Raw genomic sequence first — 18,056 nt, forward strand, 5'->3', positions numbered from 1 at the left:
TTAAAGGTGATTAGAATAACGAGTTAAAATGAATAAAAGAAATGGGTCAAAATATCATTATCCTAAATTATACATACATACACACACGTGAGTTATTTGATTTCATCAATTGAATTCATCTGTGAAGGTAAATTTAAAGTTTGTGAGGTTATTTTTGATCTCATATTTTAACAAGTTGGTGAAAGTTACTTTGTAAGCATAGGAAGGAGATAAAATTTGTAGAATGTAAATATATATGAAGAATTTGGGGTGTCCCAGGGGTACTATTGCTTTTTTGTTGCATTGTACCCTTTTCTTAAAGTGAGAAATGATGAGCATAAAGAAAGGGCAACAAGTTGAGATAATGAATATGCAATGCAATTCAAATGTGTAATTCAACGCACGACATGTAACAGAATGATTGCTAATATGATATATGGATAACAACCTACCTCATACTAACACCCTTGTTGCTTTGCTCGGTCGAAATCATTACCTATAAATTAACGACGACAAAAAGTTTAAAAGATCAATGCCTTTATCATTTGTCCTTTATACACCTAAGTACACCTTTCCTTGCCCTCTAATCACATCACGCTGCTAGGCTTCTGCTTATAAAACCTCTCTTTCTGCTCACTATTACATTAATTATATTCTATCAACATTACAACCTTTGCAGACACCTTGTGCTTTGTGACATCGTTTTATCATTGCCAATAATTTTAAAGTATAAATTTAATTGTGTTCCTTTGTGTTCGCAGTGTTTCATTTTGTATATTTATATAATTACAATTTTATTGATTTCTTCTTCCACAACAAAGACGCTTTTCCCTAAAAAATAAGTTTCTGCATTTTACAGATTGGTGTGGGTTGAAATAGGGTTTCTTGGAGTATGGATTGCACGAATTCAAGTGTTTCGAAATATTCCTTGCAGCTGGTTGAATATGTCAGTGTTGGTGGCATAATTTATTTGTGTAGGAGCTGGTTTCTTTGATTAAATAGTTTAATTCAGGCTTCTGATTAACAAAATGCAATCATAACATAACACATCTTAATTCTGATATCAATCACCGTTGATAAAGAAATTATAATAATAATAATAATAGGTTGCCCACTGCGTTGGATGTATTATAAGGTGAAAAGAATGTCGGTAAAAGGAAAATGTTTAAAGGTTAAAGAATTAGGGCCATGATTTTTCTGAAAACTATTTGATAAAGTTTTTTTTTTTTTATCAACAAATATTAAGTTAGTTCTTTTGTTAAAGGAAGGAATTGAATCACAATTTTTCTTCTTTCACATTGGTATTTCTTTTTCAAGGAGAAAAAATTTAAGTCACGAATACCTTCCATACAGAGGGGTTTTTCTTAGTCGATCATACAAACTGATATTTTTAAATTTTTTGAAAAAAAATTGTTGAAAAGATACGACACTAATAAGATATGAGTTTAACTCACGTGTTAAAAATTAGCACTATTCTTTACCTACAATTTTAAAGATAATATTTTTATTAGTCTTTGTCTTTATATTTATATTGTGTTCAAATTTTTTTATTTGTAATGAATGTACAATTAAATTTTGAAGTAATAAGTTAAATGATGTTTTGGCCATGAGAGAAGGTGAAGCGGTGATGATAAATGATGAAGCCTAATGAGTGAAGTGGTGGTTTGAAGAAAAGAGCATCTAATGACTGTTATGGTGAGATTGACGGATCCCCTCATAATCATTCTCACCTTTATGGACATGCATGTTCCTTTTGATTGCAACGTTTTGTCAATCATTCTCACGTTTTGGTGGGTCAAGCTGCGTCCAATATTCCGCAACCTTTTAAAACAAACACAATCATTTCTCCCTTTGACTTCAAAACTACCTTCTTTATTCCTGAATAATTTCTCTCATTCTCATTTCTATATCATTTTTTTATATTATAATTCAAAATTTCGTTTTAAATAGATTAATTTAAGATTCCTTTTTCTTTTTCGTTAAATTATTATGTAGCTTTTTTATTCCAAAAATAATTTTTTCCTCAAATATTATTACGTAAAGTTAATTTAACTCTAAATCTTAATGTACTACATTAAATAAAATATATCTTTCTATTTGCATCGATTACCCTTTTCCTCTCACAAATTACATTATGGTTATATTTAGGTATAAAGTACATGATTAAATATATTTTTGTCGCTTAAATTTTACATAGTGAAAATTGTAATTAGTCTATTTTATAAATTTTAGTTCAATTTAGTCTCTCGACTTAAGATTTATGTTGATATAATTTTTTTAATCAAATTTTATTAAATTTATTCAATATTTTAATATTAGTTGAAAAACACATTTAAAACCTTAAATAAATTTAATAAATCTTGGTTAAAATGACTAAATTCAAGTATTTTTAAAGGAGTTAAATATGTTTTTGGTCAAGTTTAAGTGAATTTTGGAATTAGTCCCTCTTCGAAATTTTATACAAATTTAGTTTTTCATCTTTAGAAATACATGGATTTAGTCATTCTTACCAAATTTTTTTAAACAATTCAAATACTACCGTTAAATGCACTTGAAACGTTAGATAAACTTAACCAAATTTGGTTAAAAGGACTAAATTGGTCGAAAGTTTTGAAGATGGACTAATTTCAAATTTCACTGAAACTTGAAGGATCAGAAACATATTTAACCCTTTTTAAAGTTGAGAGATTAGATTGGACAAAATATATAAAGAAAAACTAATTTCAATTTTTACTAAAAGTTTAAAAACTAAAAATATATTTAATCCTAAATTAAACCATATCCTAATAAATTATATCCTTAACAAAATGTTTTAAGTAATAAAAGAATATACATTATGATAAGATTATAATTTTTAATTATAAGAAACTAGTTTATGTTGTGAAATCCTTAAATAAATAAATAAATAAATATATATATATATATATATATATATATTTTAATTTTGTCTTAAGAGTACTTTAGATAATAGTAATAAAAGATTAAAAATAGTGTAATATAAAATATCATTTCAAACCTATTTTTCACTCTAGTTTTTACTTATTCCACGCTGATTTGATTAGTTTTTCTTATTGATTTCCACCTTTTAAAAATTGTAATACTTTACCTGTTTGAAGTTAACACTCAATAGACCAGTCAAATCAGTCAATCAACTTTCTAAAAAATAATTATGTGTAAATATGTCCAACTAAAGTTGGATTATGTGATAATTTACTGCGAGGTTTTCTCACAAAAAAATATTGTGGTCGGCATTTAATGCTAGAATGTATAAAAGTCAAAATAAAAGGTGAGAGATATAATTCTTTTTTTCAAAATAAATAGTATGTGTAATTTACTTTTAACTTTGTTGATGGCGAGTTCACCAATGGATTATCGTCTCTTGTGGTGTTTTTTTTTTGGATTATGTTTTACAATAAAATATTACACGTCATACACTTTCAAAACGTTTTATGAATACAAAGATATATTTTCATTAGATAAAAAAGTTTAAAAAAATTATATAAAATTTAAAATAATTATGATAAAATATGTTGTTTAAAAGGATTAAAATTGTATAATTTTATGAAAAGTTATGTTATCTAAAGTTAAACAAATTTAAATTTTTAATACTTTTAAATTTATACTTCACCTATTTTTATTCTTTACTCAATCAATTTGATTATAGGTGAAACATAATTAGCTTCGTTAAGATTAAAACATTTATATAATGGACTTATATTACAAGAATGAACTATAATATAGATTGAAATTACATATTAAAATTATAATTGATTTAAGTATATTATTTGATCTAGTAAAAAATCATTAGTGTTAAGACGTGTCAGTGCGTAACAATTAAATGTCTCCTTATTATTTAAATATCTCCTTAACGTGAATATTTATTATTCTACAGACTTATGCTTCTTCATGAAAGAAGATTCATAAAGCCCATGGCCCAACCACCGTAACAAATGTAAAAATGGGTGAAGATTTCAAGGTAAATGATACTCTTTTTTTTTTTTTTTTTCTCTTTTGCCATTTGGATTCCAACCATACACAATATTTCTACTTTAGATCTTACTTACAAGATTTTAAATACAACATCTTAATTTTTTATTAATTCTTTATTAACAAGAAAGTAAAGGATTTAATTGCTGAGATTAACCAACAATATTAAGTAATGAATAAATAAATCTTTTCACTTTATATATATATATATATATATATATATATTATTCTTCTTATATATTTTTATTCGACTTCGACTTACACACAATTCCAATAAAAATAGAGTTTAGTAACAGATCACTTTGTGTTTCTTAAAGTATTTCAAAAAATATTATTTTAATTTTATTCTGCATTATCTGTTCGTACCTGAAATTTCAAATTTATTTATTTAATTAAAATGAACTATGTATTTATTGATTATTTTACAATTTCCATTCATGTAAATTGAAATGTAAAAGAAATAGATATATTATAGATCCATTGAAAATTTTAATAAGTTTGTCGACTGAAGAAAAATATAAAGTGTGTGCACAGAAGTTAGTTTGTGACAAAATATAAGCTTTTTCTCTGCACAATACTTTCTGGTTTAAGTATAAGACTCCATTCTTCTAATTTCTTTTGAGATCAATCGTTGTAATCTCCCATTGAATCGAAGTTGACAAAAATTGAAAACTCCCATTGCACGTAATGATGTAGTCTAACCGATCAAATCAAACCCTCTTTTATAAGAAACTTTCTTTTTTGTGTAAATAACTGCAACTATAGTATATTATATACCATTCAGTAATACATTTTTTAACTTCACTCGCCACGTGGTCTCGCAAAGAAAATACAAATCCTTCACATTACTTCATGCATATCTTACGTAACATCCATTTAAGGTAAAGCACCACATAATGAGAAGGAAAAATATATAACATTTTATACAGTGAAATACTACGAAAATATTTAGTTTATTTTTTTAATATTTTTTAAAAGAGCAAAGGAAAAAAAAAAAAAAGAGAGATTTGGATGGAGATGAAAAAAAAAACGAGGGTGGGGTTCTCGTATGCAGTGCCCTTTCCTTTATAAAAGTTCGACCCAGCAATGCACATGTGCTTCACCCTCTCCTCTTTTCTCTTTCTCTCTCACTTTACTGACACATAGTCCCCGGAATCTGAATTTCCGACCGGTCATATTTCCGTCAAAGAAGCTGACACAACCTTTCTTTTCCTCCTTTAACTCTTTCTCATACAACATCTCTAAGCTACACATTTCACAAACCAATAAAACCACACTTACCTGCAATTCTTCCACCTATACAACTGCACTCAAATTAACCTTTGCAGCACACATAGTAGGCACCACTCACCACATGCATAATCATATACTTACTATAAATCATCAAAATTCAAAATCCTCCTTTCTGCAATTATTCGTTTTAATATTATATACATACACATCATGCAATGCTATAGCTATACGTTTCTTTTATGGTTCCCAAAAGGTAAAAGGTCTCGTAGTGTTCCCCCCTTTTGACAATCAGTGGCACGCTTTCAAAACCGGTTTCACTTCTGATTCTCCTTTCTTAAAGGCACTGAGTGAGGAGAGTACTGTTTTCTTAGAGTAGTGTTCTTTGATACATGCTTTATCAATAGCAGAAAGTGAACCATCCCTAATAAACACCTGGTCTCCTCTCCTCTCACCTCCCCAAATCTATCTTCCTTCTCTCAACCTCAACCAATTCTAAAATCTCGTTTACTCCTTCGCAGTTTCTCATACATGTTTCAATTTACTTTTCTGCTTTCCCAAACGTTGCTTTTTGAGGTTGTTGTTTCACTGAATCCAAACAAGAAAAGAAAGTATACTCTACACTCTAGTTGTTGCCTTTGTACATGAATGAAGTTTTCAATTCAGAGTATCAGATATTGAGGCTATAGAGTTAGCATATATAGCTTCATTATTCCCATATACGCTAATGTATTGTCCCGTGTCTTTAACGTGATAAACCAGTTTTAGCAGTCTACGTAGCTAGCTGCATGCGCTTCACACTCGTGTCTTTCAACACCTTAAATGAAAACCGGTTTGTTATAGTATAAACCATTTACAGTATGTAATATTATGTGTAGGTTGAAAGGGGAAGTTGGAGGTTGAAAAGTCGAGTTCATAGTTGAAGTTTGGCGTAGTTAGAGCATTAGAGCACGCAGTTGCAGACATTAAAAGCAAAGGCAGCAGTTACAACAATTGGCAGGGATTGGTGCATAAGATACATGGCGTAAAGCACAAGGTTTGCTTTCTACTTACTATGCTCTCTCTCCATTTTTTTTCTTTCTCATTCAGACTAGTCATACTCATAACTATATCTTTTAACTTCAAAACAATATTTTGCTATTTCTTTTATACCCTATATGCACCTAGCTGTTTCATGTCCATGTATGGTGTTTCAACCAAAGTTCATAACCCAGAAACTAGTAAGACAGTTTGGTTTAATATGACTCTCCTGAATTATTCTTTTCCTTCTTCTGTTCTTGTTTGTTTTCATGGATGGGTAATGGAAGTAGGGTCTCACTTAGTCATTTTGTCATCATTGCATTACGTGTCCAAAATATCTCTTTCAATAATAATATTCTCCTACAACTAGTATTTCACCTGCTCAATCTTATGCTAAATTTAAATTCAAAATAATTCACAACACATAATATAATATGATATATATATATATATATATATATATATTTATTTATTTATTTAATTGAGAACATGTTATGACTAAAATTAGCTAAACTTTAGATAAAATCATATATGCAATGACAGATGATTTTATATATAACATACAAAATGTTTTAAGACATATATATATATATATATATATATATATATATATATATATATATATATAAAATAAATGATTTATTTCTTCGAAATTTGTCTAATATATGGTCTTTAAATTTTTTTATAAAATAAAATTAAAGTATCTTTTACTTCATTCACATAAAAACTAGTAATATTTTCTTCTTGGATACATCGAGTGTATAGGTTAAGGAAATAAGTATGCTTTTGAAGTGAAAAAGAAAAATATTATGATATTTGAAACGAAATTATTAACCACTTTTTATTTTTCAAGTAATCAAAGTACTTAACAGTGTGTATTTAATACTTTTAAAGCTTACACACGAATACAAACAAAATAAAAACTACATACTAAATTAGAGGATGACTTATTTTACCAAAATATATAATTTTTCTCCGTTTTATGTGTTGAATTATCAATATATTAAAAATCATATATGTTTGAAATTAACTTTTGTAATATTTTTCTTTAATTATTTTTGACACATTTATTGAAATATTAAATAACGAGTTTCATTTTTATAAAACTGTAATAAACACTCATAGTTATCGTTTATTAATCAAATTTCCTCCCATTTAGATTTACTTTTTATTTCCTACTCCACAATTAATAGTTACAGGTGTAATAAAAAATAATATTTTATCGGACTATAAAATAAAAATAAAATATTTTTCTTACCCAAACATTAAACAAAATTAATAGAATGAATTAGTGTTTCTATTAATTTTCAAGTCAATATTGAATGTGTGCTCCCTAAAGAAAAGCCTTTTTTATATTCCGTAATGGTGATCACCGTGAATTTCAGGTATTATGACTATATTAAATTTTTATTATATATATGCTTTAATATTGGTTAAATATTTTTCGGCCTATTTTTCTATTAATTTTAATTTTATAAAAAAATCAAATTTATTGTAAACGATAGTTAGGCTCATTTAATATTACTAATTTCTTACAAAATAGGACTACAAATTCTAAATTACTTAGTTATATTTATTTGATTCAATCAATGCAATAATTTTTTATGTGAATAGAGAGAAAGTCTATACAATATTTAAAAATATAAAATATTAACATTATTTCCCTTTACACTTAATACGAAGATGTTATAGACGACAAAATGTTTAATATCAATCATAAGTTTTCTAATAGATAGAACTTTTCCCTGAGAAATCTTGACAATGTTGAGTAATAGGAATTTTTGTCGTATATTATATAAACTTTTTTTTTTCATTTTTTTCTGTAATTTTAGTTCCTTAACTTTTAATCATTTATTAATTCTAATATTGATTTTTTTAATACAATTTTAATCTCTTAATTTTTACTTATCAATAAGTTTATCTAAATTTAAGCTTCCCTGTTTGTAACTTTCTGTTACTTTAAACATCACACCATCGTATTGAAGAAAAACCATACGTTTCTCATAACTTTCTCTTTTACCTTATTACCAAATGTAACTTGAGTGAGAGAGATTTAATATATTTTTACAATGGTTACATATTATTAAAAATGAAGGATCAAAAGTATAAAAACAAAAAAAAAAATTGAAACACTAACATTACAGATAATAAAAACTCAAGATATTAAAGTCATAACAAATTAAAAACAAAAATTACAGCTAAAATTAAGCCAAACATTTTCCCAACGTAGTGTCATACAAAGTTACAACAATCATGAATCTTAACTTACAAAATTCCTCCATGGAAGCCTGTAAAACATTTTTTTTGGTGATTTTCATTCTTTTGATTCTCTATTTTCATCCCTATCAAACCCATAGTTAATTTTTTTTCACAGCATAAATGTTATAATTTTAAAACACCTTTTTTGTTTTTTTGTCGTACCTATATGAATATGATCCTTCCTTGGGGTTCAACGAAACGAATCTGGGCCAGGAATCTTTTTTTCATCATGATCTTAGTAAGATCGCCTTAGGTGAAGGAGTTGGTGCTCGATCAGGCAAACAATGCAAAATATCATATATACAAAATATCATACGATAGTGACACTTTCACAACTCACTTTCCATTTTTCTTATTAAATTAATATATATTTCTTCTTTTTTAGCATTTCCACTGTCAAAGTACGGTTCCCTTTTCAATTTTCTTTACTTTTTCAAGTTTAAACATCACAAATTTACATAGCCAAACACAGAAACAAATCCAGTAACCAAAGTGGAAAAATCTACTTCATTACAACCATTACTTTCAGTGTTCAAACCATATTATTTTTTTCAGGAAAGAGCATATTCTTTTTCTGAGAAATAACGGGAAGTTAATTACTTTATCTTATGTTTAGGAATTAAAATGATGGTAATCTAGTTTAGGAATTTATTTAACATTTTTATTTTAGGAACTGGTATAATTACATCTGCCACCTTTAGTGGCCAGAGTGATTGTTTACTAAAACAAAATATTGACGTGTAATTATATGTTAGGTTGAGAATGTATTGCAAAATGATAGAAGATGACGAGGTTAGTTTTGTTCACGTGTGATAGGACAAATGTTGATTAGATTATATGAGAAAAAGAATAAGAATAACCTTGGTAAAGTATACAAAAGTAGATAAAATAACCTTAATTGTCATATTCAAATATTTTCATAGCAATGACAAATCAATATAAGATGATATAACTGACGTATAATTTTTGTTTTTCAAATATGTATTTAGAAATTCGAATCTAAATAAATATAGGTGAAAAAAAATTATCGAAATAGTCAACTGTTTAAATAAATCTCAATCTTTTGAGAAAATAATCCTTTACTTATCGTTAATGAACGCAAAAAATAATTTTAATTTGTTGTCAGATATTTCTAAAGCCGAACGTTATTACAAAAGCATCCATCCAAAGAGAGAGATAATAATGCATTTAATAACAGCAATTACATGAAGACATGGTTGTGGTAAGTATGAGTTACATGTAAATCATGTCTTTTGTCTAATGGTCAGTTGGTCACGTGACATGGTGAAAACGATTGTAGGTAAGAGAGGTGTGGTTTGGGGTTTGTTTGTAGGGTGCAGTAGGTCTCTGGCGAAGGTTTCTGTTTTTGTGGATTTTTTAGTACATGACCTGGTAGGAAATAGTTTTGTCTAAACACTTTTATAAGCTTTGAATTTTGTTTGACGATGGTTGAAAATTACTAGGATCTTCTACCTCTCTGGTTTGGTTGGTTTGATTAGATGAATAAAATGAGAAGTGAAGTTGAGGCAACAATAAGAGAGAATTAGAGAGGAAGAAGGTTGGAGGAGGGGGCCCTGGGCATGGTGGGCATGGGCAGAGGGAAATTTTACAGCTTAGATGTGACAAAATCGAAAGAAATCAAATCACATTGACCAAAGAAGCAGTCAGACAGAAGAACATGAGTATGAAAATTAATGCGTCTTACCAATACATCCAATAACAACATTAATTCTCTTTTCTCTCCTCAGCAGCAGCAGCAGCAATAATGTTGTCATAGGAACAAAATCTGAAACCTTTGCTGGTTGCCATACAGTGAGGTTTGGTTCAGGAATTAATATGGGGCATGGAAGTGTTCACATGGGTGGTGTTGTTGATTTATGATGAACATTTTTTGTTAGGGAAGGAGTTATTGATTTTATATATAGATGTTGTATCTGTCGTGTGAAGCCAGTGAAAGGGACAGGACACATGATTGTTCTTGGTGTGTTTGTAATGATCCGAAATAGTTGAAGAGAGTTACTATCAGTTGTACCATTCTTGGGTATCCCTAGTTCCCCCATCACCCCATCGAAAAACAAAGAGAAAAAGGGCGAAAATCGAATTTATTTGTTTTTTGCAGCATTTACCCTTGGGGTGCACGTACAACTGACATTGGCATTTGGCATTTGGCAGGCAGCCATTATGGCATGTTCATGCATACTGTCCGGATATCCAAGCACAACCAAGCTTCAAATTTTGTTTTGACTCCTTCCTTGTTCCTGTTTTTTATGCCTCTTGTCTCTGCTACTGCTACCCTCCTTCTGTTCTGTGCTGTGCTGTGCTGTGGTGTGCTTACTCAATCTGCTTTAGGGTCCCGTTCTGTCGTTGTAATTCAACTTGGGAAGGAGTTAAAGCTCCTTTGTGCTCGCTGAAAAGGGTATTTATACATGCAATCTTACAAACTCTCCTGCCAACAACTTGGAGTAGGGTAAAATTCAAACATCCTTTTGGGACCACAAAAATTAAACCCCCTTTCGACTCCCCCACAAATAATTAACTACACTCCACCCCAACCATTTTTTTTTTCTTTCTTTCATGTGCTTCTCAGCTTATGGAACATTACATTTTTTTAAGGAAAGTGGAGATGGTGGTGGTGTTGGTGTTGGGGACTTGAGGGCAAAGTTTTTTTATTATTGTATGTGCCCATAAACATGAGAGAGTGGTAAGTCAAAATTAGGCCATCACACTGTTCCAATGGGAGCAACTATGGTTATTAGAATTTTATAGGAGATTGTTGGTTCTTTTGCATGTATGCACGTCACTTTATTTTTCTCCCCATCTTTTCACTTTCAGTTTCAGAGAATGTACAGCGCCTAGGGGAAGATGAAACACTGTCGAGATTTGATGCCATGCCATACCTTTCTTCTTTTTTTATTTTTTATTTTCCCTTCTTTTCAGCTTTCAGCCGTTACAAGGCCTCTTCATGCCTTTCCCACTCTTGTACTTTCTTTAACACTTGTCTTCCTTCAAGACAAGTGCATATAAGCCGAGTTATGGTTCTCAGTAAAAACGTGGAACCTGCTTTGCCATAAACCTTTTAGTTTATCCCTTGTTCTAATCTCTCACCTCTTGCTCCTCCAACTCCACTTTTTTCAGACTTCCTTATTTTCTTCAGAACTATTTGGCAAGTGCAATGAAGGATCCAGCGGAGGATCAAGTGAAATCTAGGAGGGCCCTGCACAGATCAAAAGACCTTAGAAGAAAAGATAGAAGAAGAAGAAGCCAATGCAAACAAGATAAATTACAAGAAACAGGACTTGACTCACAATTGGTTTCCTCTGCTTGCAAAAGTCTTGTGTTTCCTGCCAGACCTGGCTATGGCCAACTGGGGACAAAGTGTCTGGTCAAAGCTAATCATTTTCTGGCAGATATATCAGCTTCTGACTTGAGCCATTACAATGTAAGTCCACCTCTCTGGTAAACATACAATCTAGACAGACTAATAATTTGATTTGAGTCTTTACTGAGGTTATCGTGTGTGTTTTGTGAAGGTTACAATAACACCTGAAGTTACCTCTCGTAAAACAAGCAAAGCCATCGTATCTGAGTTGGTGAGGCTTCACAGGAACACTGACTTGGGGATGAGGCTTCCTGTTTATGATGGAGGAAGAAATCTCTACACTGCTGGCTTGCTTCCTTTTGCATCCAAAGAGTTCTCCATAGTATTGAGCCAGGATGATGAGGGTACTGGTGGTACCAGGTGATGATTGTTCCATTAGCTATGTCATGATGTTTTGTTCCTAACAGCTCCCCAAACTTTTGGAGCTTGAAAGTTGCCTTTTGAGTTATTAAAAAAGAGTTTCAATCACTCTTGCCAGGGAAAGAGAATTTGAAGTGGTGATAAAGTTTGCAGCTCGTGTCAGCATGCATCAATTACGTGAGCTTCTGAGTGGGAAACAAGTGGACACCCCGCAAGAGGCGCTTACTGTCATTGACATTGTATTGAGGGAGCTTGCAGCTCAGAGGTGCATTTGTGGTTGTTCTTTTAACATTGTATACATTGCTTCCTCTTAAACTGAAGGAAGCTATTGCTACTATCTTCTTGTTTCAATGTTTCTTGGGTCTTATTTTGCTTCTGTTGCATGTTTAGCTTCGTCTCAATTGGGAGGTTTCTATATTCTCCGGATTTAAGAAAACCACAGCAATTAGGTGGTGGCCTGGAATCATGGCGTGGCTTCTACCAAAGTATTAGGCCTACTCAGATGGGATTGTCCCTTAATATTGGTGAGAGTTCTTTTTTTTTTTTTAATTTTACTTTATCAAGCTGAGATTTTTTAATACTGTCACTCATAATAATAATTTGTCAACAGTAAATACTAAAACGCTTCTTTTCTTTTTCCTTTTGATTTTTATGCTTCTTTGTCTCAGACATGTCATCAATGGCGTTTATTGAACCACTACCTGTAATTGACTTTGTTGCTCAAATTTTGGGAAAAGACGTGCTCTCAAAGCCACTGTCAGATGCGGATCGTGTCAAGGTATGGAGTTTACTATGGAAGCTAGCAATCTTTGTATTTACAGACACTATTATCCTCACGAGTTGAACGAAATAAGTGGAAACCATGAGAAATAGTTAAGCAGATCTGACCAAAATATCATTGGTGTCACTAATGCAGATTAAGAAAGCCTTAAGAGGTGTGAAAGTGGAAGTTACACATAGAGGAAGTTTTCGAAGGAAGTACAGAATTACAGGATTGACATCACAACCTACAAGGGAGCTCAAGTATGGTTTTGTAACTTTTGCAGTGGAAAATGGAATTTTTTAGATTTACCTCTCAAGGAATTGTTGTCTTTTTTATTCCCAACAGTTTCCCTGTCGATGAGAAAATGAACATGAAATCAGTAGTTGATTACTTTCAAGAAATGTATGGATATACAATTATATATTCTCATCTACCCTGCCTTCAAGTAGGAAGTCAAAAGAAGGTGAACTATTTGCCTATGGAGGTAAGCTCTTCCTTCAATTTATTGAACCATTTTTTTTTTCTTTGTACTTTATTTTTTAGTGAACAATTCGTCGTGAATCTTATCCCAGGCATGTAAGATAGTTGGGGGTCAGAGATATACAAAAGGGCTCAACGAAAAGCAGATAACTTCTCTGCTGAAGGTCTCATGCCAGAGACCACGTGAACAAGAGACAGACATTCTACAGGTCATTGTCATGGATTCTTGATATCACTCTCCAACCTTTATTTTCTTCTTTATACTTTTATTTTTGTCAGAATTAATTGGAAACTGAAGAGCAGTGACATGTGTGATAAATTGCAATTGTTTTAAGTTCTCTTTTTCAGTCATTTATTCTCTTTACAAACAGAAAAATTATGTGTATTGTGGTTTGGTTTGATTAATTTATGACTTTCTCTATGTACTACCAGACAATTCAAGAAAATAATTATGAGTATAATCCCTATGTAAAGGAGTTTGGTATCAGCATTGACAGCAAACTTGCATCAGTTGAAGCTCGGGTTCTTCCTGCTCCATGGGTAATTTCCTATAGTTAAATTGGTCAATTATTTTTAGCTTTTGGCATTCTGCTGATAGTACATTTTGGCTCTTCTATCTTCTAAGTTGAAATATCACGACACTGGAAGAGAGAAAGAACACTTGCCACAAGTTGGTCAATGGAACATGATGAACAAGGTTCGCTCATACATTAAAAAATCATGGTTATAATTTGATCACGTTAAAGTAAAAATTATCGTTCCCACTTCTAGGCTGAATTTATTTTGTTATTTCAATGTAGAAAGTTATAAACGGAAGCACTGTAAGATATTGGGCATGTATCAATTTCTCACGAAGTATCCAAGAAATTGCTCGCGGGTTTTGCCAACAGTTGGTTCAAATGTGCCAAATCTCAGGCATGGTAAAGTTTCAAATTTTGGTTATACCATTTTGAGAAGTTTTACATTTGAGACTGCTTGTTTGAGCAGCACTAGCAATTCACATCACTTTTCCAATTATAACCATTCTTTCTCGTTATTCTATATATCATTATCAATTTATCATGTAGACTTGTATACATTTTTTTTTTCTTTTCACAGGAATTTAGTCTAGACCCTGTGATTCCTATATACACAGCAAGACCTGATATGGTAAAGAAAGCCTTGAAGTACGTACATTCTGCTGTACGAGATAAACTTGGTGGGAAAGAACTAGAGTTGCTAATTGCCATTCTTCCAGATAATAACGGCTCTCTGTATGGTATGATTCCAAGTCACTCTAATATGTCCAATCATTAGCATCAGCTCATGAGCATAGCTACCATGGTAGAGGTGTATATAGATATATTAAGAGGTTCTAGTAGTACCTCACTACTAGATCAGCTTTCTTTGTCTTACATGCATGTGAAATTGGAACTTTTGCACTCTAAGAGATTCTAGTATCTTGCTACTACATTCCTTGTCTTTCCAAGAAAAAGCGCCTGAGCATTTTACCTTCTCCATAAAGTCATGCTTGCACTTAAAAATCAAATTCTTCTTTCAGGTGATCTCAAAAGAATCTGCGAAACAGATCTGGGGTTGATTTCTCAGTGCTGTCTTTCAAAACACGTATTCAAGATCAATAGACAGTATCTGGCAAATGTGGCCTTAAAGATCAATGTCAAGGTCTGTTCTTAACTTAAGAGAGAGGTTACTTGCTACTCAATAATATTCGCCCACCTTTCTCTTTTACATTTTTCACTTAATCTTTCTTACATAAACTTTTAGTTGGGAGGAAGGAACACAGTACTTTTGGATGCCTTAAGTTGGAGGATCCCATTGGTTAGTGACATTCCAACAATAATTTTTGGAGCTGATGTGACTCATCCAGAATCTGGAGAGGACCCTTGTCCATCCATTGCTGCTGTAAGTATTTCCAAAGTCCTATAGGCTATAACTTATAGTTTGCCATAGATTTAGTCTTCTGATTACTGTTATTCAGGTTGTAGCTTCCCAGGACTGGCCGGAAGTAACAAAGTATGCAGGATTAGTATGTGCTCAGCCTCATCGTGAGGAACTCATTCAAGATCTTTTTAAGTGTTGGAAGGATCCTCATCATGGTGTAGTTTATGGTGGCATGATCAGGTACTTAGTAGCAGCCTGACCATTTTTCATATTTGGATTAAATGGGAGGTCACGCTTGCCTCCAAATTTTGTTTTGGTATTGACTTGATTGTCTTGTTAAGCCTGAAAATGTCTTTGTTTACATTGTTTAAATTGGCTGATGAGAAAGGTCTTGGTTCTTGCTCCAGCTTTTTTCACTTGATGGTTTTGCATTGATTACCTGTAATTGTTCTTCGACATCAGCTACCATCTTGAATCATACTATTCTGTTCTACTGCAGAGAGCTGTTACTCTCGTTTAAGAAAGCAACCGGACAAAAACCATTGAGAATAATATTTTACAGGTAAGGTTGGTCTGTTCTAATATTTGAGAAAAAAAAAAGGTGTTCTTGCAGAGAAAGCTAGGGACTTGGACATATTACAGTCATACAAGTTGAAAAATGGAGGATGGTCTATATTATTTATAGTCATTAAATATATTTACAGGGATGGAGTAAGTGAAGGACAATTCTACCAAGTTTTGTTGTATGAGCTTGATGCCATTCGTAAGGTACTTGGATATATTGATTGCAGTTATATTTATTTACATTTTCTTGGACGATAAATGCCAGCTAGAAACACACTCTGACCTTGTTTCATGCTTTCATTGCTAATGTGTAGGCTTGTGCATCTTTGGAACCGAGTTACCAACCTCCGGTAACATTTGTTGTGGTTCAAAAACGGCATCACACCAGACTTTTCTCAAACAATCATGACGACAGAAACAGCACTGATAAGAGTGGGAATATCTTACCAGGTAAAAAATTTTAACTTCCATTTTCTATCGTTAGAGCATGTCACCAATCTAAGGATGTTCGTGAAATCCAACAGGACATACACCAAGATAGCTTGACAAAGAAATGTTATTTATGCAACAATCTCCACACAATTCTTTTCTCTACCTCTTTCCATCACATCGCCTATCTTATCACACACTTTCCCTCTCTTGTCTTCCTATAATTTGCTGTAAAAGTTTAATGTAAAATAACATATCTCTCCGACTACATAACAACTTTGATTTTTAATGTAGGTACCGTGGTGGATTCTAAGATCTGTCATCCTACGGAATTCGATTTCTATTTATGCAGTCATGCAGGAATTCAGGTATCACGTGTGGCTACACTAAAGGGATATGTTAGTGTTAGGTTGAACTTTGATTTTGTTCCAATACAGAAACAAGAATAAGATATTCCTCTCTTGGAGTAGATTATAAGAAAAATGAGATGTTAAAGAGATTCACATAAATGCAATTTACAGGGTACAAGTAGACCAGCTCATTATCATGTTCTGTGGGACGAGAACAATTTCACTGCCGATGAGATTCAATCTCTGACCAACAACTTGTGTTACACGTAAATAACCTCTCTCAATCATCTAAAACTTGTTGCTCCATTATTATCGTGAAATAATCTTACTATTTTGATTGTAGATATGCAAGATGTACACGGTCTGTTTCTGTAGGTAAGTCTTTTGTCTCTAGCGTAACATATGTACTTGTATCAGTTGCATCATCATTTACCTGTTTTAATCTTTCATAGGAGTCACTCAAACTCCTCATACAATACACACATTTGGTTTAACAAAAACAAAATCTTGGAATTTGGGTATTAATAATTTGTATGCTATGTGTCCAGTGCCTCCTGCGTACTATGCTCACTTGGCAGCATACAGAGCTCGTTTCTACATGGAACCAGATGTTCATGAGATTGCTAGATCAAAAGATGAGTCGGTTCGGCCACTACCAGCTCTGAAAGAGAAGGTGAAGAATGTCATGTTTTACTGTTGAACGAGAACCGATAGAGAGACTTCCACGTAGAGAAACAGCAGCATATGTAGGAAAAGAAAATTGAAATTAATCGAAGTGAGAAAGTTCAAGATGTACAACCTAACCTGCTCATAATTCATGATTCTCTGCATGGAATTTTTTGACCAAGTCTAGGTTGTTTTTCAGTCTTTCTAGTGCTTAGGGAAGCTTATTGTGTAGACTGGAGCACCTTGCTTAATGTTAAACCAAGAAGGAATTAGTACAAATTGTTTATTGTAGGTTGGTTGATGCACATTATTCAGTATTAAATCAAGAATAAATTGATGCAAATTACTTATTACAGTCCAATTGAAACACATTATTTAGCGTTAAACAAAGAAGAAATCAATACAAATTGTTTATTGCATGCAATTAAAACACACGTTTTAGTGTTAAACCAAGAAAAAACTAGTGCAAATTGTTTGTTGAAAACCAATTGAAGCATGCTATTTAATGTTAAACTAAAAATAAAGTGCAAATTATTTATTGTGGGCTTATTAGAGGTGTTCAAGGTGTCAGGGCTCTAGATAAATTGCTCAAGGCCTGAAGAACAATTAAACACACTTTCATATTTTAATAAATAATTGTTCAAAGTGCAAGGCCAAGTTACAGATTCACAATTTGACTAGCCAAGCTAAACATATTTTTGTATTTGTT

At 31.8% G+C, this 18,056-nt stretch overlaps 1 protein-coding gene across 2 annotated transcripts; it reads left to right on the plus strand.

Annotated features, from left to right (window-relative positions):
• The first annotated feature begins 5,077 nt into the window (after window positions 1-5,077).
• On the plus strand, window positions 5,078-17,503 carry LOC114176243 (protein argonaute PNH1-like). Of its 2 annotated transcripts, none has more exons than XM_028061213.1 (24): window positions 5,078-5,302; window positions 6,075-6,232; window positions 11,611-11,914; window positions 12,006-12,214; window positions 12,333-12,479; window positions 12,605-12,738; window positions 12,883-12,992; window positions 13,131-13,237; window positions 13,323-13,461; window positions 13,550-13,666; window positions 13,890-13,997; window positions 14,083-14,154; window positions 14,258-14,377; window positions 14,556-14,715; window positions 14,998-15,119; window positions 15,222-15,359; window positions 15,436-15,578; window positions 15,838-15,900; window positions 16,043-16,106; window positions 16,217-16,352; window positions 16,626-16,699; window positions 16,853-16,947; window positions 17,025-17,056; window positions 17,230-17,503. In XM_028061213.1, exons 3-24 carry the CDS (start codon window positions 11,648-11,650, stop codon window positions 17,379-17,381), a joined length of 2,709 nt encoding a protein of 902 aa, XP_027917014.1. In that variant the 5' UTR covers window positions 5,078-5,302; window positions 6,075-6,232; window positions 11,611-11,647; the 3' UTR covers window positions 17,382-17,503. The 2 variants fall into 2 exon arrangements, with proteins under 2 accessions (XP_027917014.1, XP_027917015.1); XM_028061214.1 differs by having other exon boundaries at window positions 11,630-11,914.
• The last annotated feature ends 553 nt before the right edge of the window (window positions 17,504-18,056 follow it).

Source organism: Vigna unguiculata, chromosome 3, assembly GCF_004118075.2.
Source record: "Vigna unguiculata cultivar IT97K-499-35 chromosome 3, ASM411807v1, whole genome shotgun sequence".
Lineage (NCBI taxonomy): Eukaryota > Viridiplantae > Streptophyta > Magnoliopsida > Fabales > Fabaceae > Vigna > Vigna unguiculata.

Coding starts and splice junctions, on each gene's coding strand:
- LOC114176243 (XM_028061213.1), top strand. CDS start 11,648: ATGAAGGATCCAGCGGAGGATCAAGTGAAATCTAGGAGGGCCCTGCAC. Junction 12,993..13,130: donor CAGATGCGGATCGTGTCAAG/GTATGGAGTTTA, acceptor TCACTAATGCAG/ATTAAGAAAGCCTTAAGAGG. Junction 16,353..16,625: donor GAGTGGGAATATCTTACCAG/GTAAAAAATTTT, acceptor TTTTTAATGTAG/GTACCGTGGTGGATTCTAAG.